At 42.0% G+C, this 24,813-nt stretch overlaps 1 protein-coding gene across 1 annotated transcript; it reads left to right on the forward strand.

Moving 5' to 3' along the window:
• The first annotated feature begins 11,045 nt into the window (after positions 1-11,045).
• FBXO28 (F-box protein 28) lies at positions 11,046-24,426 on the forward strand. Its single transcript, XM_059835385.1, has 5 exons — positions 11,046-11,258; positions 17,247-17,356; positions 18,377-18,515; positions 21,026-21,221; positions 23,008-24,426. The coding sequence occupies exons 1-5, from the start codon at positions 11,046-11,048 to the stop codon at positions 23,400-23,402; spliced, it is 1,053 nt and encodes a 350-aa protein (XP_059691368.1). The 3' UTR covers positions 23,403-24,426.
• The last annotated feature ends 387 nt before the right edge of the window (positions 24,427-24,813 follow it).

The raw sequence follows: 24,813 nt of genomic DNA on the forward strand, positions 1-24,813 counted from the left end.
GTAATTAAAAAGGATAAAAGGGAAGAGGATTAGAAGTTTCCAGATAAAGGGAGAACAAAACTCAGACCTAATTTGTATATAAACATCTCTTTTTTTTTTTTTTTTCCTAAAGCAGTGAAGAAACTTTATCAGCATTGACAAAAACCCCGGGAACTCCTATGCAATAATCAAATATTGTTTAATACAACACCCTTGCAGCTGGGGGGGCGCTAAAAAAATAGATAAGATAAAAAGCTATTGTTGTAGTTGTCTAATTACAGCAAAGAAAAGGAAAAGTCACCTTTTTGTTTTGCTACAGCGCTTTGAAATACAGCAGTATCTAAAACCTGCCCCAGAAGCGTCTCGCATCTGTTTTAAACCTGCTGTACCAAGTCCCTCCGCCCCCAGCTCACACCTACGGCAGCGCTTCGGTTTCGGAAGAACCACCTGCAGAGGCGGCGGGGGCCGGGCCGGGGGGGTCCAGCCCGGCCGTTTCCCCACGGCCGTGACCAGCTTTAACTTCCCGCCCCCCGGAACGTTTTTCTCCTAAGCGAGGCGGCGGCTCCAGCGGCGTAAGCCCCGGCGCAGCCCGAAGCCGCCCTCCCGCGGTGCGGGGCCCCACGCCGCCGGGGGCCGCTCCCCGCGGACCTCGCCCCCGCCCCGGCCGGTCCCCGCCCCGCCGCCAGGGCTGACCAATGAGAAGGCGTCGCCGGCGGCATGACATCACCTCCCCCGACGCCTATTGGGTACCTCGCGAAAACAGCGCGCCGTCTCCCAGCAACGCCGTGGCGTCACGGCACCGCCCCGTAACCCTTCGCACCCCGCGGCGGCTGAGCTGCGGCTGCCCCCGGCCGCCTCCCGGCCCTGCAGCCCCGCGGGCAGCGGCTCGCTGCTCCCGGCGGCTCTCCCGGGAAAAAACGGCGGCTCTCCCGGGAAAAGCGCGCGCCTCCGAGCAGCGCCAGCCGTCGCCGGTTTGTCTGCAGGTGGTTGGTTTGACTTAAGGACTGGCAACACCCACCCTAAACCACGAGCAAAGCGCAGCATCGCTGCTCCCGCGGGCACACTGCCGATCTATGACCAGTAGAACATACACTGTACACACCAGCGCTTCCTCATGGCCCCGCTGCACGCACGGCTCCCTTCACTGCCCGGACATACTGGTCCACCAACCCACGGAAGGTTTGCAATCCCAGTTTTCATTTGGTAGGGTTTTTTTAACTCAAACTTTGAATTTATTTTACAAGATAAACAAGTTACAGGCCAAAGCACGTGGCAACGGAGAACCTAAATTATTCTGCAAATCTCTGCTGAATTTTTAGGAGCATCTAGCTGGAAAGGGATAAGATAAGGGGTATGATCTTTAAATGTACGCCCCAAATACAGGTACAAATTATTCTTAATGAAAATTAGAATATTAGAATAATAATTTCTAAGCCTGTAAAATAAACCTGGAAATGTTTAGATAAGAAATCAACTAGAAAAGAGGTTTCAGATGCATGTCTGTGTGCGGTACCTATATTTTGCTAGCGCATGCCTCTTGAAGGTCAATCCACAGAAGTCTGTTGGCACGACTGCTAATTTCTACATCCTCCATACAAAACTACAACCCCATCCCTGCTAAGGAAATGAAGCTTCAAGGGGTGCACCTATTTTTTTCCAGTTTTTGTCCAGGCTCTGTGACTCATACGCTGTGATGGAGGCTCTCTGTGCCATCTGGCCACGCACTTTAGCTCACAGCTTCACTCCAGCAGAGACAACCCTTGCCAGGTTTGCAGGTAAAGCGGGGCCAAAACCGCTCGCACCTGTGCGTATCTCAGCAGCATTTCTTACCTTTCCCTACGCATTTCTTACTTTCCATACGGAATCCCACGTTTCTGCCTCTTACAGCAGTTCAGACACGATTTCACTGGATAAGCATGACATGAATTTCCCACAACAGGTTATTAATTACAGGAAAGATTTTTGGGTTTATGAGCAAGGAGTAGATGGTTCTCCCCCACAGCGGGAAGAAACACGTGAGGGTTTCTCACTGCAGGTTCAATCTCCGGGGTGTGTAAACAGTTGGAGATAACTGAGTCACACACAGGAGAACTGTCAAGGGGCAACAGCTCTCAGTCCTGCATATACAGACCTATCACAAAAAGGAAGGGAAGATGAGATCTGCAGGATCTGGAGCCAACGACACAGACAGCTGAAGCTCTGCACCTCTTCCCTGGTTCCCACCACTCTTGGCTGCTGGTGCGGAGTTGAGTTGCAGTTGAGTAAGACCACATGCAGTTTCCTAGAAGCAGTCACAGCAAGGGTCCAGGGGAAGTTAATACTCATGGAATTGCTTGACAAGTATCCAAGAAAAGGAAAAAAAACAACCCACCAAACCACTGAACAAAGATCTAGGAGAATCATTCTTCTCTCCATGAGAGATCTACTTGATCTGAACCACAGATACTTGCGGTAGTAGAAAGACATTACAGACAGTAGCGGTAGTGATAATCCGTAGAAATCAATAGCATCATCTTTTCTCGCCATCAGTCTTGCAATGAGACTGGGGGGAGGGGGGCCAGGAAGGCAATGCTATGTTTCCTACCTTCAGCACACTACTTCAAACTCCAGAACTTCAGTTAACTGCTTCAGTGCTATATCTAAGCAATTTTAACAGTAACTTCTCATCCTCTTCTCTACCAGCCTGCCTAAAACTGCCTCCAGACCAGTCAAGTCTTCTTCTATAGTTCTGACACAATTAGGAGGATTATCCGGCAACAGACATCAGGCGACATCTCTTTTGCCGTACCTTGTAATAATTTTAAAAAAGCTGTACCTGCCAGTCATTTGTATTTTAATAACATCTTTAATTCTTGAGCAAAAAGACAGTGAACCTGATTCTTAGACTGTTTGTAAGATGGTAGTTTCGGAGAGAGTTTCTCAGAAATCAACCGGACAGCATCCATGTAAGAGGAGCAGGAGGCCAGCTGGTTTAGATTTGCTGTCCACTGCCACCTACTGTTAAAACTCCACCAAGTCAAACTTCTGAGCTCTAGCTTCTGAGGAATACAGTTTGAAGAGCACAGCAAGAAGGGAAAGCCTCGGAATTGAGTTTGCTGGGGAGGAAAAAAAAAAAGAAGGGAACATGCCAAGAGAATTGCTCACCTCAACTGAGCGGGCTGGGACACAGCACAGCAGCTTCACAAGCTTGGAATTCTTTCCAGCAATGTTGAACTTCTGGCACCTAATTTATATAGCTAGTCTCCAGCTCAAGATAAGGCTTTTCCAGACAGTGATTCAAAGCAAAGGCCTCAACTAGTGTGTTATCAAGTTTGCTCACAGAGGAAAAAAAAGTAGCTATAGACAAGAAAACTGAGGAGTTTATACGTTCAGCACTTTCATACAGTTCTGCTAATCCACCAGCTGTCCTCTGATGGTTGTTAAATTGTCACTATTTAATGTTGCATTTTTAGTATTTAATTTGTTTTAAAATGACAGATCACTGACCTTGCAGTGGAAACAATTTTGGGGAAAACGTGTGGCAACAACTGAGTCTACCTCCCAGATGGAAAAAGAAGTTCACTAGTTCCAAGGTCTGCAGCTGAGATTCATGAAATCCTTAAAGAAATCTGCTACCCACACCAGCTAGGACATCCCATATTATCCCAGTGGCTGCTTCCGAAGCAAAAGCCTTTGCTCTATGCCACATTCAAAAGACTACATCAAGAGGCATTTAGCAGATGTAAATTTTAAATTAAAACACAGTGGCTTGCCACAACTTTTGTCAAGTCCAATTCTTTAAGTGTAGAGGGGTTTTTAGGCATTCAGGAGTGCTCTAACAGACATACCTTCCTCCTGGTGATAAGCTACTTCTTTCTAAAATGTTTGAGTCTGGCAACTAAAATTACTCTCTTCAGCTGTAATCCCCTTCAGGGAGTTCATCACATCAGTGCATGCTTAATGAACATCACCAGGCCCCTACTTGAATGGTGTGTGTTTTGTTGAAAGGTACATTTTGTATGTCAGATGAAGTCCATTTTGGTTGCGCCATATACTTCCTTATTCACACACAGCTGATACTAATTTAAAATCTAAACAAAAAAATGTATTCTGTGACATTCCTGTGCTACAGCTCAAACAAAAACTAAATTTGCCTAACATGAGGAACAGCTGAGTTACATTTACCTCACTCAGAGGCATGAGAGACAGACTTTGCATTGTGAAAGCATTTACTTCTGTACAAAGTGAATACAAACTTCATTGGTTGCTGTATATATGAACTGGTAATGCATGTAAGCAACTACATGAGACAACAGAGGTTCAAGTCCAGACTCTGTAACTTTAAAGTTAATTAAAAAATATTTCTTGCTTAGCTTGTGCCCTCTCTGTAAACTAATCCCATTATCTAAGTTGTGGGAGTCACACATGTGCCCACTGCGCAAAGTACATACTCAATCACATTAATCAGTAAGCTAATAACAATACGGAGCCAGCAGCACTCAGAAACTACTTTAGAAACTTGCATCAATTTTGCTGCAACCTATTCAGCTCTGAAGCTGATAATTTAACAACAGTTTCAAAGGGTGATTCTATAAAAGTAGAAAGTGACATTAACATCACTGCACGCAAGCATCACTCACAGTAAACAAAAGTCTTCCATTTATTCCAGATCAACCAGGAATTATTTAACTTCAGTAAACAAAAGCTTCTCCAACTTCTCAAGTTACTTGCTGGAAGAAAATTCTAATTTCCTCACTCAAAATTCTTTTCCATGTAATTTAAATTCAGATTTTTTTTCCACAGCTGATTTACCAACCAGCCAGTTCAAGCAAGCCTGCACTGTGTCTTAAAGAGAGGAGAAATAAACTTCCTCTTCCATTAGTCCCCAGCATCTTTGAAAAAAATGTAGGCTGGCACAAATTAGTGGTTTTTACACATCATACACAGCTGCCATTCTTCTCAATAACTAAATTACACTCACTAGACTCACTCTGGATCCCTGTCAATTTGCCTCAGCACAGATCCTGACAGAAGACCCTCTGTAACAAAATGTTTAAGGCAATTACAGCAATGAGAGAAAGCCCTTTCTGCCTGCAGCCACTCACCCAGCCCCATAAGGGAGTTAGTTGGTGAGGAAGAACAGGGAAGGAACCAAAAAATACGCTCATTAAGCACATATATATTCAGCTGTCGCAAACAGGAATTCTGTGATCAAAATCCCATTCCTTACCAGAAATCTTAAGACACTGATCGGCCATACAGTGATGCTGAACCTTCATCCCAGCTGCATGTTTAGAGAATGTGGAGAGTTAAATTAACACTACCATTTTACTGTGCCTCATCCCTATTTTTCAGCTGCCAAGAGCCAGCCTTAGCTCATGCTAGCAGTCCCTCTGGAGTCAAGAGAGAATGAAAACAGAAGGATTTCGGAAAATACAAACTTACTTCAAGATCAGGCTCCACACAGTTTCTTTTTCGTAAAGTGACTGCAGAACTGAGCAGACTACATCTTTGTTAACGTATTCTCCTGGTCAATTTACCTATTTTCTTTGCGCATTCTTATACAGAGCTATAGTCCTGTGCCTCAGCACATCAAACTCTGCTTTAGATAACCCTTTCAGACACAGGTACATTGTATGTAAGCGACAACAGACACTTTGGGAGATGACTTTTTCTTATACATCAACATTATTGGTGCAGTTTGTCGTGTCAGTGGTGTTTTACTGAGCTGAACTGATGAGACACAGAGAGGCATTACTGATATGTTCATGAAGTTCTCTTTATCATAGTGTAAATATATAGTAATATACTAAAATCAAAGGAATGCCTTAGAACTTACATCAAGGCAACTAGCAGCAAAACTGAGCCCCTCCCTGTGGTGGAAACTGATTCTCCATTCTAGGGCTTGCAAATATCCTACAAGAAAATAATACAGAGAATTAGCAAAAGTGATGTAATCTAATTAAAACCACCTTCTTCTTTATAAAAGCTTCTTCACTGAGCTTACTTCTGAGTACAGCTGTGTGAGGATATGTAACCTGACCAAGATAACATGCTATCCAGCACTTGATCCTGCAGTCCTCTTTCAGGGAAGATAGTTTGACTCCAAGAAAATAGAAAGGTTATTTTTCTGAACCCTTGACCTTTTTATCACCCAAGTACATCAGTTTTTCTAAGAAATATATTACATGTCTACAAACTCTTACTTTCTTGTGGAGTTGAAAATACTTTTAGTTAAGTATTTTTTTCAAATTTAAAACCGTATTTAATGAAAGCTTGACTGTGCAACATGCCTACCCTACAAAAGCTACTCAAGATTAGTCTGGTCCCCGTATTTTTAGTGGAGAAAAATCTACAGAGATTGTATTTTCTTTCATCTTGTCTTCTACCTGTTCTCCTTTTGCCACTTCCTCTCATTTCCCAGGGAGCATCACACTCTTCTGCCTCTCAACTTCAGCTTATGATTACTATCAGGTATCTTATGTACGGTATTACAAACAATGAGGTAGATGTAGATTTTAGAGGTGGTTCCTAAACCAGCTTTTTATGCAATATGTAGCACTACTGGGCCCCAAAACTGGTTAAACTACAAAAGATCCATTCAAATATTTATGTATGGGATTACATTCATACCTGAAGCTATGACTCCACACAACAATAAATATTAAGTTACCTCTTAATGGATCAGTAGTCTCAGCTGCAGAACATGAATCTGCGCAAATTTACACTCCTGTCTACATTTGTTGAGAACATTTTAAAAGGAAGTTTTAACACAGCTTTTTTTCCCCATTTCTTTTTTAACGCCTCTCAAAAAAAGACCTTTAAGCAAGCTGGAGGCGATTGACAGGGACAAGAGCGCAGACTCTCTGTGGATCTCCCCCAGCTTGCTTACAGGTCTCTCCTCCTCTTCTGGCTCAAAAGTCATGGTCCCTGGATATGCCCAGATGTAACTGCTCTCCTGCATAAGCAAAACCAGGCCGTGTGTTTTGTCCGGATCTGGCCTTGCACCAAACATCCGCATTAGATTTAGCCTTAGACTTTGCCTCAGCGCCCAGCAGCCCGAATGAAAATATGGCTGTGTGAATATACCAGACTTCTTTCAAATTTAGCACCTCTTAAAAAACCCCTTAATATCCACAAAGTGAGCAAACTGCCACTGCCTGCCCCAGAGAAGAAAACATGCCATGTGGAAAGGCATTTTCTATTTTTCTATTGATTACACTAACTTAATAAAACAAATCTGTTCTCCTCCCACCCAACTTCTGCTCTTATCCTCAGTTTTTTAGCGCATTACCCCCCTCTGCTCCTATATTCCTCATTAACATGGCAGTTCTTGACCTAGTTACACACCTTCCTTCACCTCCAATTCCTGCTGTGAGATTTCTTCCCCCCATCCCTATCTTCCCAGATGTGCACTTGTTAGCTCCTGCTTCTCACTCTCTTTCTCCCTTTCCCTGAATTTCTTCTCCTTTCTCACATTTGCTATTTACAGCTTTGAGCCTTCTTCTTCATCACACCTCTTGGCACCGCTTGTCGCCACACAAAGCTCAAATGAAATATTCTACGTACTTTCAGTAAAATTTCACAGTCCCTGCTGTCCTCAACAGACCACACTCGTATCAGCTGGGAACACGATATATATATGGTCTTATAAGCACATAGTAAGCTGTGGGAGGCTGAATCTGCTCAGTATAGATATATCTAAGAATTTCACTGACAAATTTTAAGACAAGTAATAAAATTTTCCAAAGACTTATCACATCAAAAATTTTTGCAGATTACCACAAAGAAAGCAAAACAGATATCCTTGGCCCAAGTGGCCTTCCTTTTAAACCTCATATTCCTAGTCCAAAGTACGGAGGTATCAAAATTTCACACCCCCCTCCAAAAAAATGAAAAGATTATTTTTGCTTAGAAGAGGCAAAACAATACATTTCCCCTAACATCTTCCTTGTGAGTCATTTAGATGTTCCCCAAAAAATTCAGCCCAACAATACTTATCATTCTAACATGGTATAAACAAAACTAAGGCTATTTCAAGATTTGTTTTAAATCTTACAAGCACTGCAGACATCTAAACGAGTAGTAACCCAAACAAGGCAAATGAGGTATGTATCCTGCATGAACTGTAAAATATTGACAACAAGAATTTGCACGTTACTTGACATGCAATAGACCCTGCGTAACTTTATTTCATCCCTCTCAGGAAGTATTACCAAGTTATCTGGCTTCATACTATCCCATAGTAACTGCACAGTTAAGCCACTAGAGAGTCTGTGATGGGGATTTTGTGAAAGTGTGTGCGGTCTGTGTTTTTGCAAATTAATGCAAAGTGATGCATGCTCAGACAAATGACACAAGATTCGTTGCAGAAAGATATGAATCAGAACCTGGAAGGTGGCAGCATTAGCCTACTTACTGAAGCAGACTTATTAGCTATAAAGCTATTTATATAGTTGTCGTTAATAATATGAAATAGTTATTGTGCATATTATTAATATAACATACTTAGTAATATAATAAACATACAGAACATACAGCTTATATTTATTAAACATAAAGCTGTATCTTAAAAACTCAAGTTGTTCAAATTATATGACAAAACAAAAAAGCATTCTTGAAACTCTCTTAAATTATATATGCTTAGGTAGGATGAAAAACCCACTTGCTTTTAGAGCATTAATGGACTGGCAGCCCAAACTTCACGAGCCAAGTCACAAGTTTATAAAGAATTCTCCTAAGTGTGTTTTAAGCTGCTGAGTGTGCATGTGAAAGGAGATCAGGTCCTAAAATCTTGCACAAGAATAAACCCCTTGTTCCAAGATAGCCAGATCATTTTACAGCAGCATTGACGAGTTGAGGGGCAGGGGGAGCAGAACACTTCCAAATCCGTACAAGGCACACAGTGTTCTGCTCCCAAAAAGGAAATATTAATTTCAGTGCACATTTTTGGAGTGCCATTAGGATGACACACATAAAGGCTTACCCTTGCATTCGCCCTGCTCCCAAGTTAATTCTTTTCCAGTTACAATTTTTTTCTTTTAAGAAAGAGGTTGCAGGTGGGTTTCCGAGGAAAGGGAGAAGTTGCACATGAAAGAAATGGGTTAAGATAAACCTTCAAAGAGAAGAAGCATGGCTGAAAAAATATACAGGGATGCTGCAGGCAGCTAATGCTTTAGTCCTGTAATATTTTAAGCTGTACTACATTGCTGCAGGTACTGCAATGAGTGGTCCCATTCTCCCCAAACATTTTATGGCTTTTTCCCATACACTTTGCTACCATCAATTGATTTTCTTTGGCAAGTCGGTCTTCAGCAGCACCAGTTCCCCAATCAAGCACGCACATTCAACGCTACTGACGTGAAAAAAGCAGCAGCAGCAGCTGAAGGCAGAGAGGAGACTGGCACCACACTTTTCAATGGCTGTGTCACAGGCTAAAATGGTTGTGAAACTATGGTGTAAGTGTCCATGATTACACCCAGAAACACCGGGGAATGTTCTAGAAACAGCCCTTGGTCCCATCCCTTTGCTGCCCCAGCTATTACATCCAAGAAACCTCCCTAAGATATAGAATTAAAGGGAAATAAAGGCCCTGAATTTGTTTCATTCTGGGTATTTCGGCTCCTCAATAACATCTGGTTCCAAGCAGTAGCTTGCGGGCAGCCGTAGTTTTTGCCAGCTGGCTCTGACCCCGAAGGCCGACAGCAGACCTGGACAGCCACTGCTCCCCCCGGCTGCTGGGGCTCCCCCTGCGCGTCCTGGCCAAGGGGGCTCGGCCCAAGCTGGACACAAAAGGGGGGTGCTCACCCGTCTGGACGTAGAACAGAAAGCCCTGGATTTGTAAAAAGTATGTAGTTGCGCCTCACTTACGAGCTCCAGAGGTATTTTTTCATCCTGTAGCTGCCTTACTCTGATTCAACCGTCTTTTCCGGGGGGGCTGCTGTGCCTGTGCAGCCAGCGCTGTTCCTGCAGTGCGGGGGGAGCACTGCCGTACTCCTGAGCAACAGTGAGGAAGTTTTTGGAGGTCCTTCTCACACAATTACCTCAGGAGGGGTCATGGAGAGGGAGGCGCTGATCTCTCTCCTCTCCGGTGTCGGTGTCCGGCCGCAGGATGCGAGGGGATGGTGTAAAGCTGCCTCAGGGAAGTTCAGGTTGGGTATTAGGAAAAAGCTCCTCACAGAGGGTGGTCCGGCACAGGAACAGGCTCTGCAGGGCCACGGCACCAAGCCTGTCGGTGTTCAAGCAGCATTTGGATGTATATACATGGTTTAACTGGTTTATATATACATGGTTTGGATGTATAGACATGGTTTAACATAGTTGCCCTGTGCGGAGCGAGGAGCAGGCCTGGATGATCCTCGTGGGTCCCTTCCAGCTTGGGATGGCCTACGTCTCTGTGAGCTTCTGCAGCCTCCTCGACCGCTCTACTCCGGCGTCTCTTCGCCCGCAGAGCGGGAAGGGAAAAGCCACGCCAGACCCGCGTGCCGAGACCCCGTTGCGCGGGGTGGGACCGCGGGCGCCGGGAGCTCAGGGTGCCATTCCCACCGCAGCCAGCAGCGGTTGCTTATGTACCTCGTGTGAGGAACGCACCAGGCGCGAGGCCGTATTTCCCCACGCGTCCTGACACCCTTGTCCAACCTGCTGGTGCTTTTTATCCGCCACCGCCGACAGCGAGTCTCACGCTGCCGTTACGCGCGGTAGGGAGGATTTCTTTCCAGCCGCTTGTTTTAAATCGGCCCCTGGTGGGGTGCCCAGCACTGGGGGGGATTTCGAGCAGCCTCCGCCAGGCCTCGGGGCTCTCCCTCCGTCGGCAGAAGGGTCTCCCGGGCGCGGCCCTGCCGCCGCCCCGCACCGCCCCTACAGCCGCCTCCGCGCCTGAGGACGCGCTCCCCGCGGGCGGCGCGGGGCGGGGCGGCCCTGCAGGGGGCACTGCCGGGGCCGTAGGCCGCCCGCTCTCCCGCGCTCTGCCGCCCCCAAGCGGCCGGGCGAGGCGGGGCGGGGCGCCCCGTCCGGTACGAACGGGGGCGGAAGTGTCGTCATAGGAAGGCTCCCTCCCCTCCTTCAGTGGAGGAAGGACGGGTTTCAAGATGGCGGCGCCGGAGGAGCGGCTCCTGTCGGACGGGGAAGGCGGCGCCCTGGGCTCGGCGCGGCTCTCCCCGCCCCCGGTCTCGGAGTCTCCCGAGGCTCTGGCGCCCTTGGAGCCGCCGCCTCAGAGCAACACGCTCATGGGGCTGCCCATCGTGGCGATCGAGAGCATCCTCAGCTTCCTGTCCTACGATGAGACGAGCCAGCTCCGCCTGGTAGGGGCCGGGGAGGGGAGGCGGCGGGGCGGGCGAGCGAGGAGCCCTGCTGCGGCCGGGACCCGGGCCCGCCGGGGGAAGCCGGCCGGGCCCGCCGGGCGCCGCCGGCCCCGGCGCGGGAGCAGCGCTGGGAGGAGGTGGGGAGGTGGCGGCCGCCCCCCGCCGTGCTGTTGCTCTCGCCGGGAAAGGGGCGGGATGGGGTGGGGTGGGATGGGGCTTTCTCCCTTCTCCCCAGCCCCCCCCGAGCCCCGGGTACGGGCGTATGGGTGTGTGCGCCTCCACACACGCCTTCCTAAAGGCGTCTCTTGCTTCTTTCGTTCCGTTCGTCCTCTGTGAGGAATCACTGGGCTGCTGAGGCTTATTTCTCCTGGTGACTGCTTTTCCTGGGGGGCTGGTCTATTGTGTCTCATGTGTGTGTTTATTTTTACTTATAGAGCTTAAGCCTGCAAGTGTAGGAGGTGGTGAGCCTGCTGCTCCAAGGATCCTACCCTAACTAGAAATAAATGTGGGGCAAAAAAGAAGATGTAAGAAAGCCCTTGTCTGCCTGAAAGGCTGCCTGCTTCTTCCAGTCATAGTAGTAGATCTAATAAAAGATATTACCTCTACCTCCAAACTTTATAATGTAAAAAAAAAAAAAGCGCAGCTGTCAGTGAGGAGATCAGTGTATATCAATCTTTAACTGCCTGTGTAAGGAGCCTGATGTAAACTATGACATAATATGATAAGCTGCTGTCTTACCGAATTTCTTATGAGGTTGTAACTGGAATAATAGTGAGGGAATTAATGCATAGCTTATGTAACCCTCAGTAAACTTACATGTATGGTACTGTTTCTATTTTAAGAACTTGATTAGCCTAAACTGGATAATATTACAAGCATATTTCAGCAGTAAATTAGACTGCATGTGCCCTGGATCAGCAACCTGAAGTGTTGCATCCTGACTGTAACTTTAAACTGAAAGCTCTTCAAGCAGAAAATCTGTTCTTATTCATGCTGCACCAAGTACACCAGTGCCTAAATATTTCTAGTATGCTGTCAGCTCACTAAAGACTTTTTTTTTTTTTCAGTGAGAGTAGGTAGTGGATCTGTGAAAAAGATGTAGTACTGCATTTTTGGATTGCAGCCTCTGTTTTTGAGTTCTTATACTTGAATGAAGGGAAGCACATATACTGTTTGGGTATGCTTAGTGTTGCACACACTGTATTGCCACACTAGACACAGCCCTTTGTTGAAACTTTCCCCTTGCATTTTATAAATGGTAGCACCCGAGGGAGCTATCACTGGTCAACAGAAGGTTGGGGTTTTTTTTTTGTAGGGCTAAGTTAACATTTGTAAGGAATGTTTTGTCGGCAGTGAAGTTCAGAATAGGAAAGATGGTGGTGTGAGGACTAAACCAGCTGTTTAACTCTCTGTGCTACTTAAGAAGTAAAATGTAACACGTTTAGGCTCTCTTATGTAGCAGCTGCAAGTTCATTTTTCCAGAAGACAACTGCGCTTTTCAGAAGTTTCAGAAATATGCAAAACCACACTGGATAAATATCAACTTTGACACACACGCATGGAACAATACTAGATGTGAAATGAAGGAATCTATTCAGTTGGTCTTTCCCTATTTTTAATTGTTGAGTCAGTGACAGCCAAGAAACTTAATCTCTGTCAAATTCCTTACTGTTCCCTTAAGCACATCAGAAGGCAGTATGAGCATTCTTCCGAGTAGAAAGTACACTTGTCTTTGTTAACCAGCAGTAATGTAAAGAATCAAAGCCCTTCTGGTTTGACCTAGTCGAAAGCGTAGCTCGTAACCACATAAGCTGGATCAGCTAGGTCTTTTGGATGGTCATTCAGAACGAAAGGTGTTCTTTTGGCAATTTGCTGAGAGGAAGAGTCTGGATGTTTTACATAACTCCAGATGCTGTTGACGGAGAACTAAGGTAGCATTTAAAAATAACAATGCCTAGGCATAAATTCATAATTAAATTTCATCACTTCCAGATTTTTAAAGGCTACAAGTAGCCTTGGGAGACACTTATATATTCCTGCTCTAAGATGTGTCTTGCACAAACACTAGATTTTTCTTCTCTCTGAGAACTGACTTGAGCTGTTTGTCAAAGATGAATGGGTGTATCTTATAATGAGTAGCATTCTGCTAAAGGTACATTGCAGTACCACATTAATTGAGTGACCGGGATTAAATTGCTTAGGTCTCATGCGTATTAAAAATGTCCCCAAAAGAAGCCTCATTAACCCCTTAGAATGTGGCGTTCTATGGGATAAAGCATCTTGAGGAAGGTAGCAAGATATGATCCAGGACATCAGTCAACCTAAATGAAGTTTGATTATACACGTGTAGACACAAAATGTAGATTCCCTAAACTGATCACTTTGATGCATTCTCTGGATCCCAGCATTGAAGGAAATGGATGTCCTAATCTCTTTCTTTTTCTGGATCACCTTAGCTCACCGATGGGGGGAAGGAGAAAAAAAAAAAATTGAGTTGGTCTGGTGTTGGATCTAGGGTGTGTACAAGAACACAGACTAAGGAGTTGGCTGGGTGGGAGGACATAAACATCAGCAAGTTTTCAGATTAAAATAGAGATAGGAACCTGTATTGTTTATTTAGAGCATAATGAGGAGCATAATCTAAGGCTTAGGATCCATAAGTCTTTTTCTGTCATCAAAGGATGAGGTAAAGAACATTTCCTGCTTACGATGATTGCCATCAGGCAAGGCATGGGCCCCTCATTGTGCGAAGAAGCACTTACTTTCCTGAGTGTAATTCTTTCTGCTATTCCTGGTGTTACTGCATTTAAAAGCGTAAATGAAGCACCTACTGGTTAAGCAGTGAAGTAGATCTAAAGTAATGGAGACTAAACAATAGGTATTCAGAATGCAATCTTGTCTGAAATTATGCCTCGGTGCGAATCTTGAGTTCTCAAATTTTTATTCAGATAAAGTGAATGAGAGGAAAAGAAGCAGCATTTTGCTTTCAGCCGTTTTGAGTATTTGCTTCATCTCCTTCTTCTGATATGTCATCATAAGAGAAGTGCAGAAAAGCCAAAAGATCATTATGTCTGAAGCTGTAGTGTTCTAAGCTGCAGCCTAGTATGCATGCTGATACGGAAGGTAGCATATCTTCCAGCTTTTGAAGGCTTCTTTGACTGTGATTTTTTTTTTTTTAATGACTTACAGAAGCTGTGGAATTTTTACCTGAGTGGGATAATAATTAAATTCTTGTATTCCAGTTTCTTTTCCCTCACATGTCTGAGCTTGGAACTACACTTCCATTCAGGCTATTACTACAGCAAGCATGATTAAAACCAAACAATCCATAACCTCCTTCCGTGAACACTCTTGAGGAGAACGTTAGCTTGGATTCTGACACGTCAGAAGTGTCTTAGGCTCTGCAGAAAACTTGTGCTTATTCTCTGAACAGCACAAGTAAGGACTGATAGCCTTTGGCCAGCATGGCTTTAATCTTCCCACAGTTTCAGTAAATCTGTATTTACAGGCATTTCTATTTGAAAGCTTCCTGCTGAAGTCATCAACATTTTGTCACTGACTTATACTTTACCCTAGAAAGGCATTTTGAAACACGGTGTCTGTGTGGCCTCTGAGAAAAAGAACATATATTGAATCTAAATACTTTAGGATATTTTTATCTCTGTTTTGATATTGGTTATCTGTTAGTGAAGCTTGGAAGAAATAAGACATGCTTAAGGAAGGGGAAGCTGGTATTAGTCCTCTAGCAGATTGTGTCGGTTTAGTTTGTTTACAAATGAAGTGGAAAATTAGTTCTTTCGTAGAAGCTGTTATCGCATACAAGTCAGCATGCTAAGAAGCAACCACCTTCTCGTTCTGCTTTTCATATGGACTTGGAATGACTTTCTAACACTGAAATTTGAATACAGTGCGTGGTTGGACTTGACATTTGAGGAAACTTGGGCTCTTCAGCTTTATGGCTAGAATAAGAAAATATTCACAAAAGTTTGGAAATACAAATATGAGCAAATTTAACTTTTTCCTTTCTTATGATCATTGAATAGCTAGTATCAAACTGTCTTGGACTAATATGGACACTTAAAAGTGTAATAATGCTACTTTGCATATGACTGCTGACTATGCAGTCTAAAAGAGGCATGTTGTTCTTATAAATACAGGTGCCATATGGTTTAAGTGGTGACATCAGGAACCAGCTGAGAATTAAGAGATGATTGGTAAAATAAGTTGCAGACACACTTTTTGTTTCTGGTGGTACCTGTTACCTGTTCAGTGTTTGGTTTCTAGACTGATTATTGGCACAAATATGGCTAATGTCCAGAAACTGGAGCAAATAATTCTCCATGCTGCATAGCGTAAGCAAATGAGAGATTAAAAACCCCAGTGTTGAAGAAATCTAGTGTTACCCTTTGCGACTGACTCTCTTGGATGTTGGAGCGCTTCAGCAGGCTGAAAGGTCCTTGCTGCCACCAGGTGTCAGCACACACACGGTTAAAATCACTCCTCCTGTGCTTCCTCTGAATTTGTAGCTGATGATGTGTCTGGGATTGCTTTTCTCTTGTGCTGAATAATTGCATAGCTGACGAAGCCCTTGTGCAGGTACTAGTTCTTAGTTCAGGGGTTTGGTAGCATTAGAGCTGCAAGTAAGCTGTTAAGTCTTGTACTCAAAAATGGTATCAGATCTAGGCATCACTGACGCAGCTAATATCTTAAAAGAAACGTGACAATTTCCTCCTTCCTGTAGTTGAAGGGCCAGCGTTATTTTTTAGGAAATGATTTAGCTGATTCAGTGAATGTGGGGCAGAAGCGTACTGAGACTCTGTAGTTAGCCTGTCTGATCATTCTCCTTTGACTGTTAACAAGGAAGATCTAGTACAAAGGAACACAGGCAGATCGACAGCAATTGCTTAACGGTCTGTTAATATAGATCCGTTTGAAAGTGTTCAGTTCTTACAGAACTTAAACTAGCTGTGACTAGAGGAAGACTCACAGAAAGTAGAACTTCTTTAAGTAGTGCCTTCCATATGAAGAGAAAATAATTGCAGGCTTTTCTGGGAGAAGTGAGAATCTTTTTCCTCAAGGTATAAATTTACATAGTCTTCAAAGTTATGAAATGAGTAATGTATGAAGGGAAGGAGTGTTTATTTAAAAAAAAGGCAAAGCTAAGCCTTTGGAAAGTGGGGTCACAGTGGGAGTTGTGCACTTTAGTACAAAAAATAAAGATTTCAAAGGACAGTTCACTGAGCTCTTGCATCTTCAGAACTGAATTGCAACTGCTTTAAACTTTTGTACAAGTTGGCTTTGTCTTGTAACTGGTTACTTTGTGAAGGTTTAAATTTAGCAGTTTATTATGACTTCTGCAGCTATTAATGTCCTTTCTCCCTAAATCTGTGAGAAAATTGAGGCTATTGGTATCCAACATTGCAAATAAGGAATCTGTTAAACAGAGAAGAAAAGAGGTTTTTTTATATATATGAAAAGGAATCTTGCTTCATGCGCACTGTATTACATAAGTTTTTAAATTTAATTTTGGCCGTCTTCAAAAACATAAGCCTTAAATGCCGAAGGAAAACTATCATGATTTCTTGTTTGTAAAGGCTTCTTTTTGAGACTACAAAATATTAACTTGATCTACCAGAATCACTCTGGAGGCTAAGTTAAAAGCCAGGCACAGGCATTTACAGCTTCAATTAAAATCAGAGGAGCTTGTATCTGCTTATATATGGGTGGCATTCAGCCTGCTGCCTTTGGTTAGGCAATATCAGAAGATTAATTTGTGAGCTGTGTGGAACGTAGCTGCTCCTTTTTGGAGTATCATGATCATTCTTAGAGATGGTGATGCCTTAAGCTCAACTGCAGTTTCTGCTTCTCGAAATGGAGCAAAAACTGGTAAGACAATCTTTTACTACCCAGCAAGTATGGATAAGATAATTGTAAAAGTGGCTTGTGGCCTTAATTGAGCCTTAAGCTTTTCTTTTTCCTTAAATACAGGTTTGTAAGCGAATGGACTTGGTTTGTCAGCGAATGTTAAATCAGGGATTTCTGAAAGTGGAAAGATACCACAACTTGTGTCAAAAGCAAGTTAAAGCTCAGCTTCCAAGGTATGTACCAGTTAAAACTGGAGTTAAACTTAAATGTGCTAGATTCTTTTAAGCAGAATATTGAAAAGGAATTTCTTGCTAGCTAATTCAACTTATGTATCTTGAAAATTTGAATCACATTTGTTTTAATTTCATTTTTTTCCAAAAGCACCTTGAACCTAAGATCTAATTACAAAATAATGGTGTGGATGAATGTAAGTTGTTGTATACTAGGAACTGGAATATTGGTAAGTGTCTCTGGTATTTTAAACAGAGAAAAGAAGAGTGGGTCCTGTATTACTCAATTCTTCTGGCAAACCAAGCAAGGACTCCTAGGAATGAATAAATGCCATTCCTTTTCAAGACCGACTGCCTTCACTGATGATTTATCTACGACTCTGCTTAAAAAAAAGCAAGGTTTTTCAGTACCAAGGATTAAACAGGGGAAAGGGAGGAGGGTTTGACATGTTAGCATTCCTGGGAGCTAGTTTCTCACTAAAGCAATGTCTTTTCTCTTCTTTCCAGTGAGTAAGTGCAGCTGCTGCAGTGTCCTATCAGATTTCCCAGTCAGAGTCAAGAAACTAAGTGCTACTTACTGTAGAGATACTTTGTCAAAAGTGCTTGTATCTCACCCTAAACTTTGTAGGAAGGACTAATAATATTAAATTTACATCAAATGCATTGAAGTACTTACTGTAGGAATATGGGGGGGATAAAAATATTCACACTGACTCAGTGTCTACTGCTAGTTAGTACTGAAAGCTTGTTTTTAAATAGACCTAAATTGCATATAGAGTTTATGGATCACATAAGATGTAGTAATTATTTAGAGAACAAATGTTGTCTCAGAAAGTGTAGTATGTTATTACTAGCTGGTTCTCAATCTGTATCAGTTTTTTGCTATAAAGACAGAACCAATGTTAGTGGTTACATTTTCAAACCTCAGAAGGTTTTAAGGGTAAAATTAACTTTAGTGATTGTTACAGTTTCATTTTGTTGACTCATTGTTAAATCATTGTCACTTAATGGTCTGTCTTCTAGACGGGAGTCTGAAAGAAGAAACCATTCATTAGCTCGTCATGCAGACATCCTTGCTGCTGTAGAAACGAGACTCTCTCTGTTAAATATGACTTTCATGAAGTATGTGGATTCAAATCTCTGTTGCTTCATACCTGGAAAGGTAAAATGTAGACTATATTATGTGAATGTATATCGGGGGGGGGGGGGGGGGGGGGCGGGGGAAGATTGTATAACTTAACCTGGGACAGCTGGGACAAACAAACACACAAGCCAATACTCTGCTATAACAGGCATTCTGAAATGAATGAACCAGACTATATCTAAATATTAATTATTTTAAACTTGATTTCCATTTGCCCTTAGATTCTCTCTTAATTCTGACATTTGACTTGTAGCATATACATCCTACACAACCTTTTACAAGAAACACGTGATATGTAGGGTTTAATTCTGAATTTTAGTTGTACAAAACAGCTGGAGGCCAGGTCATCAGAAGATGTAGTAATTTAGACTATGTATAACTCTAAGCACTCAGTCTATCAGGAAGGTTTTTAGGCACCTTTCTTAAGAGTTTGAGGACTTCAGATTAATTGAATTAAGATATTTAGCATGTGGAAACACTGTTCAGTACTACAGTGGATGGGATATTTTTGTACAGTAGGTGGAATTAGTTTTAAATGTAGATAAAGTGTATTAAATATTAATACTACTGAACAGTTCTGGTGTTTCAGAATACTACCCCAACATAAAATACAAATTGTGCAAGTGAGATGTACATTGGAGATACCACTGTTTTTTAAGCTGTGAAAACAGAAGTGCAGAGGGGAATTGACAAAATCGTGATCTGAGGAAGACTGGTACAGCTCAGGGTTGAAACAAATCTGTGAACAGTAGCCTAATGCTCTATTCATTGATCTTTCCATGTGAGGTTTGGATATGTTGGTATTAATTTTTCATGGGCAGATAACTGAATTGCCCTGGGATGAGTGGAAAAGTTAGCTGTTGGATTCAGGTGAAGCATGGCAGGCATTTCTAATTCAGTACAGTAGAATAGGCTGTTGGCATGAAATGTATTTTTATCTTGAAGAGGTATCTTGATTTCTGTACACTGTTGTTGATATTTAATTACTTTTAAATTAAGTCATTATAGTTTAATATACTTATGCTTATTTGACGTCATATTTTTATATATACCATGTATTTAAAAAAAAAAATAGTATAATGAAGTCAAATAAAATTAAGTCCTTGATAATCACATAGTAAATGGAATACTTAAATGTTGCCTTACTTTTTTGAACAGTAGACGGGAAGGCAATACACAGTCTAGACCTGGGGTGTGCAGCAGTTGGGCGAGTGAGCTTGCCAGCCATTTTCCCTGTGGGCACTGAGTCATAAGGACCTTGTTTGTATTGTGATATAACAGCTAAAAAGTTTTTTTAATTATTTAGTTAGTGTATGAGCTTGCTAGCACCGCTGCTTTCTCAGCACAGTTAGCAATTCACCAGAAAATCCTATTTTGATCAAGCAGATTCAAGGCTTAGTGTTCACTTACAGTCTGTGGTTTGCCCCCCACCTGCCCTGCTCCCCTCAGGAAATTCCGTTTGAATGAAGCTGCCACAGGAATGTCAGGAAGTGAATTTGTGTTAGAATATGTGAATCCTGATTTGAGATTCGGCATACTGTGTTGAGGGTTCCTGGTGATAGCAGAGCGCTGCTGCAAGATTTGCATTGAGGATAGCAGGAGAATGCTTTGAGGATGTTGTTGCTAGCAGGATATAATGTGGGTAAAAATAGAGAAGTCTTTTGTAAACTTGTTGCGTGATGAGACTCTTTAGTCTTGTCTAGCTTTTGCAACTTTTTAGCTAAGCTTCCTTTATTAAAATGCAAGATGCAACTGTATTGTCTTACCTATGATTCTAAGTCCTCAAGATGTGTGTTCGTCAGGAGACTTTTCAACCATTCTTAATCCTGTGCAAAATACCTGTGTCAGTAGTTTCGGTAATAAGAGACCAGCACTCCTATCTTGACCTGCCTCAGACTGTAATTCATAGATTAGCGAGATACCTTTCATCTCTCTCTATCTCTCCTAACCAAAGGGCTTGTTTGTCAAACCTGTTAAGAGGGTTGCTTATGTTCTCTGCCAGTAGTGGATTGATGTTTTACAAACTAATGTATTTTGGACTTAATCTGAATTTGCAATATTTTGGGTGTGTCCAGGTGGACTCAAGTAAATATTTACAGCCCTTCAGACTGACATAATGATAATTCTTGCTATTCCATTCATCTGTTTCATGCACCTCATAACTGGCTGGGGGATTGACTGCTCTGCATTGCGTCTTAGAGTATCTTGCTTCAGATTCTCCAAAAAGAAATGATTATGCTCTGCTGAGGATAGATTATATAACTTAGAACTCAAGTATGGATGTCAAAATTTCACACAATGAGCATTATTTCATTAATTTGAAGAGAGTTGTTGTGATAGATCAAATGAATAGCTTCTCCGATACATCACGAACAGCACTTCATTTCAAAAAGCTGATCTAGAACTAAAGCACACAGTGGTATGCAATAGGTATGTAGTAAAAGCCCCTGAATATGCCAGAACTTCTAGAATGATCTGAAATAATCTTGCCTTTATCAGAAAATCCTAATTCTTCTTAAATGTTTTAGGTAATAGATGAAATTTATCGTGTGCTAAGGTATGTAAACTCTACAAGAGCTCCTCAGAGAGCTCATGAAGTTCTTCAAGAACTAAGGGACATTTCCTCCATGGCTATGGAATATTTTGATGAGAAGATTGTTCCAATACTGAAAAGAAAGATGCCTGGGTCAGATGTATCGGGACGTCTGATAGGAACTGCCCCAGGTATTAATTCCAACGTATAGTTAAGTTTTATTTAGTTTTTCTGTAAAAATTCACAGCACTGTATCTTTTTTAAAGCTCCCTCCCTTATATGTGAGCTTTATCACATAAATGTTGATGATACTTGTTTCTTAAGAATGCTAACTGAAATTCATTTGCTTTGAAATTTAAGGAGCCTTTGTACTATGAAAAGAACAGTCACTTGAATGTATGTTAGAATTATGCATAGTGTGTATTCGTTAAACAAACGCTTTTGTGCCACCAATGAATGAGACTTTATCATTGCACTTGGTTGAAATTTGGCACATGAGATGACAACTCGATGCCTTTTATTTTTAGGACGATCGGCAAATGAATTAGTCTAAGCTGTTGTAGTGCATGGAGAGCTAGAACATACTTGTATGTGCTTTTTTTACTTTCCTGGGGCACTAATGTATAAACTAACAAGCAAAATACTTACGGGTAATAGTGAAAAGACAATTAAAATAACAGTCTATAAATAAACAATTAAATTGGTCCTTCGTATACTCTGTCACACTTTCTGGAACTTTTGTGAACCAAAGTTTAAGGTAGTTGCCTCATATAATGGCCAAAAGCAAGAGGTTTGTAGAACTGTAGTGTTTTCCCTGTGCTGAATATCTTCGCACTTCTTAGGAACTGTGAAATTAACTCTCTGAAAAGATAACTTAATAAAAATTTAAAAAAAAAAAAAATTACATCTTCAGCAAAAGTGATAGGCTAACTGTAGGAGCTGCTTCTTGTTTCTGGTATGTCCTGCCCATCCTTTTAGCCGTAAGTATGTATACCACCTCAATTCCACTGAGTCTCAGTTGAGGAAGTATCGCCCAAAACCCACAATTGATGTCATTTGGCTTTTCAAGGCCAAGGCTTTATGTGGCATGAAAATGCCTACCTTGTGTTGAGGGAGGAGCGTAATCTATCTAATGGCAACCCTTTAGTGTCACATAACTGTAGCTATGCTGGCATCTTAACGGAAAAAAGAGGAGGAGGTTGACTGTTCTAGGCTGTTCCAGACTATTCTGTCTCTGTAGGACTTAAAAGTTGCATCTTACTTGCACAGCATTGCTAGAAGAGTAAAATGACAGAAGTAGTGATATCTTTTATGACAGAAAAAGTGGAAGAAATTATACAGTAGCTGTTAGTCTCCTTGATTTGCAGGAACTTTATTAAAATCAACATTCCCAAGCTCAGATTCCAATACGGTTTTAGTACTTAGGAAGAGTGATTCTAAAGAAGCACGGAAAATAAATTCCCTTCTTCTAAAATGTAAGTTAAACTGAAATATCTTGTTAAGCCCCAAACTACAAAATTTTAGAACTTTAACTGTCTGCAACTAAGACAGCAGAGTTTTACTGCTCTGTTGAAATATATTTATTTAATATAACTGTTCTGTAATTAAATTATAGACATGTTGTGGGTTTCTGACTTAACATCTGTGACACTGAGTCTAGATGACAACTTAATATCTCTACATAATTTCTGATACAGCAAAAGGACGGGGGCTTATATACAGAAAATGAATGATGAGCTATTTTCCAGACTACTGAAAATCTTAAGTATTTTAAATTAAACTAGTTGTGCTCTGAGATACCACATGCTCCTGTTAGACACTTAAATGACTGTAAATCTGTTTACATGTTCACATAACTTGCAACCAGTATTCAGATTCACGTTTGGGGAGGTAGGGGTAAGTAAAACACAAAAACTGGAACACGAATTCTACCTTTGTCTTAAAGTTGTAGAGCATTAATGGCAGTTTTCTCTGAAGTTCCAGGGCCTTCTGCAGCACTGACAACAATGCAGCTGTTCTCCAAGCAGAACCCTTCAAGACAGGAAGTCACCAAACTCCAGCAGCAAGTAAAAGCAAATGGCACGGGCTTGACAGCGCTGAAGCGGGAGATCTCAGAGCTTCGCATCAAAGTGCAAGAGCAACAGAAACAACTCCAAGATCAAGATCAGAAACTGCTTGAGCAAACCCAAATCATAGGTGAACAGAATGCCCGACTGGCTGAGCTTGAACGCAAGCTGCGAGAGGTGATGGAGAGCACAGTAGGAAATTCTTCAGGTTCTGGCTCAAATGAACAATCTCCTAGAAAACGGAGGAAGGCGGTGGAATCCACAGACTGTCCTAGGAAATCTAAACGCCTTCGAAACAGAAAATAACTTGGGAGTAAATGACACCTTCAGGAGGATACACTGCTTTAGTAGCCCAAGCAGGTCTGCTTGTTTGGATACTGTGACTAGCTTCATGGTGTCACTTAGGCTGCTGGCTCTTCAAAACACCACTTAGACTTGAACAGTAATTTTCTTTCATTGAGACTTTTCCCCTGCTTTCTGTATGGGTGGGCCTAATGCACAGAATCTTTAAGATTTGCAATAGATACATACTAACCAGACCTGCTCTGTTATGTTTTGAAGGGTTAATCTTTTTTCTGTGCAGATGTGTTTAAAGTAAACTTATTTGTGTTTATGCATATGTTCACATAAAATCTTAAATAAATTCAGTCTTAACTGACTAAAAAGTTAAGCGTAAAAACAGATGTCCTGTTCACTTGAAGGAAAGATCCACTTTCAAAATCTTGTTTTAGAGAACTTGACCTTTTTTGTTACAAGTGACCTTGTCTGGAATGTCTGAAAAGTAGTTAATACTTTTTGGGTATCTCTGTAATGAGTAAAACTGACTTCTTAAGCTACAGTATTGGCTATATATTTTTGTAAACTTACAAGGAAGGGCCTTCTATCCAGTCTTCAAATGCACACACCCTGGTTCTAGGTCTTGGGAGCCATATTCTACATTTGCATGGATAGATGCATGTACAGCTTAGTCAGCCTGCTAAAAGCTCTTGCCTGAAATTGTTCTTAACTCTGGGAGAGAGTACAGAGACCTGTAAAGCAATTTCTTTGTTCCTCAGCCGTAACTTAGCATCTGCTTTCAGCACAACTGCTTTCTTACAAGGAGGTGGTCTTACGAAGCTAGTTGCAGGAGAGTTTGAACCCAGGCTATCTGCCACTTTCACTGCCTGTAAATTGCAGGTATTGTTAGCCAAAGCTGGAGAATTGAGAAGCTGCCTATGCATCACTTGATTCATAGGCCAACACCTAATAAGTATCAGACAAATTGTCCCTACAATAACCAAGCTCAGGGGGACACCATTTAAATGAAATGTTGTATTATGGAAAAACTTAAACTATTTTGTGTGTGTGTGTTGAGGGTGGGGTGGGATGGGATGGAGATTTCTCTGTGACACTGATGACAATATTCTAAGCTTTCCTTATCCTAAAAGGTAAATCACTTCAGACAAAGCTTTAATTTCTTTTGCACTTCTGTTTTGAGCTTGTAACTGGAAAAGCATGTCTTGCACTGTTCAGTCTCTCTGGTCACTTTAACAACCTCAGAGTTGTGTACAGTGATTTCCTCCCCCATCTGTATATTTTTGGAAACTTATACAAATACCGTTGTCTTTGTTTTTGTTTTAATGTACTAAACTATGTAGCTTTATCATTTGACTTATGTTTTCTTTTTTTAATCAGCTGCTGCTTTGGGTTTAGGTGGTACTGAATTCAACTTGGTATG

Source organism: Gavia stellata, chromosome 2 (genome assembly GCF_030936135.1).
Source record: "Gavia stellata isolate bGavSte3 chromosome 2, bGavSte3.hap2, whole genome shotgun sequence".
In the NCBI taxonomy this organism is placed as follows: domain Eukaryota; kingdom Metazoa; phylum Chordata; class Aves; order Gaviiformes; family Gaviidae; genus Gavia; species Gavia stellata.

Coding starts and splice junctions, on each gene's coding strand:
- FBXO28 (XM_059835385.1), top strand. CDS start 11,046: ATGGCGGCGCCGGAGGAGCGGCTCCTGTCGGACGGGGAAGGCGGCGCC. Junction 11,259..17,246: donor AGACGAGCCAGCTCCGCCTG/GTAGGGGCCGGG, acceptor CCTTAAATACAG/GTTTGTAAGCGAATGGACTT. Junction 21,222..23,007: donor TCTGATAGGAACTGCCCCAG/GTATTAATTCCA, acceptor TTTTCTCTGAAG/TTCCAGGGCCTTCTGCAGCA.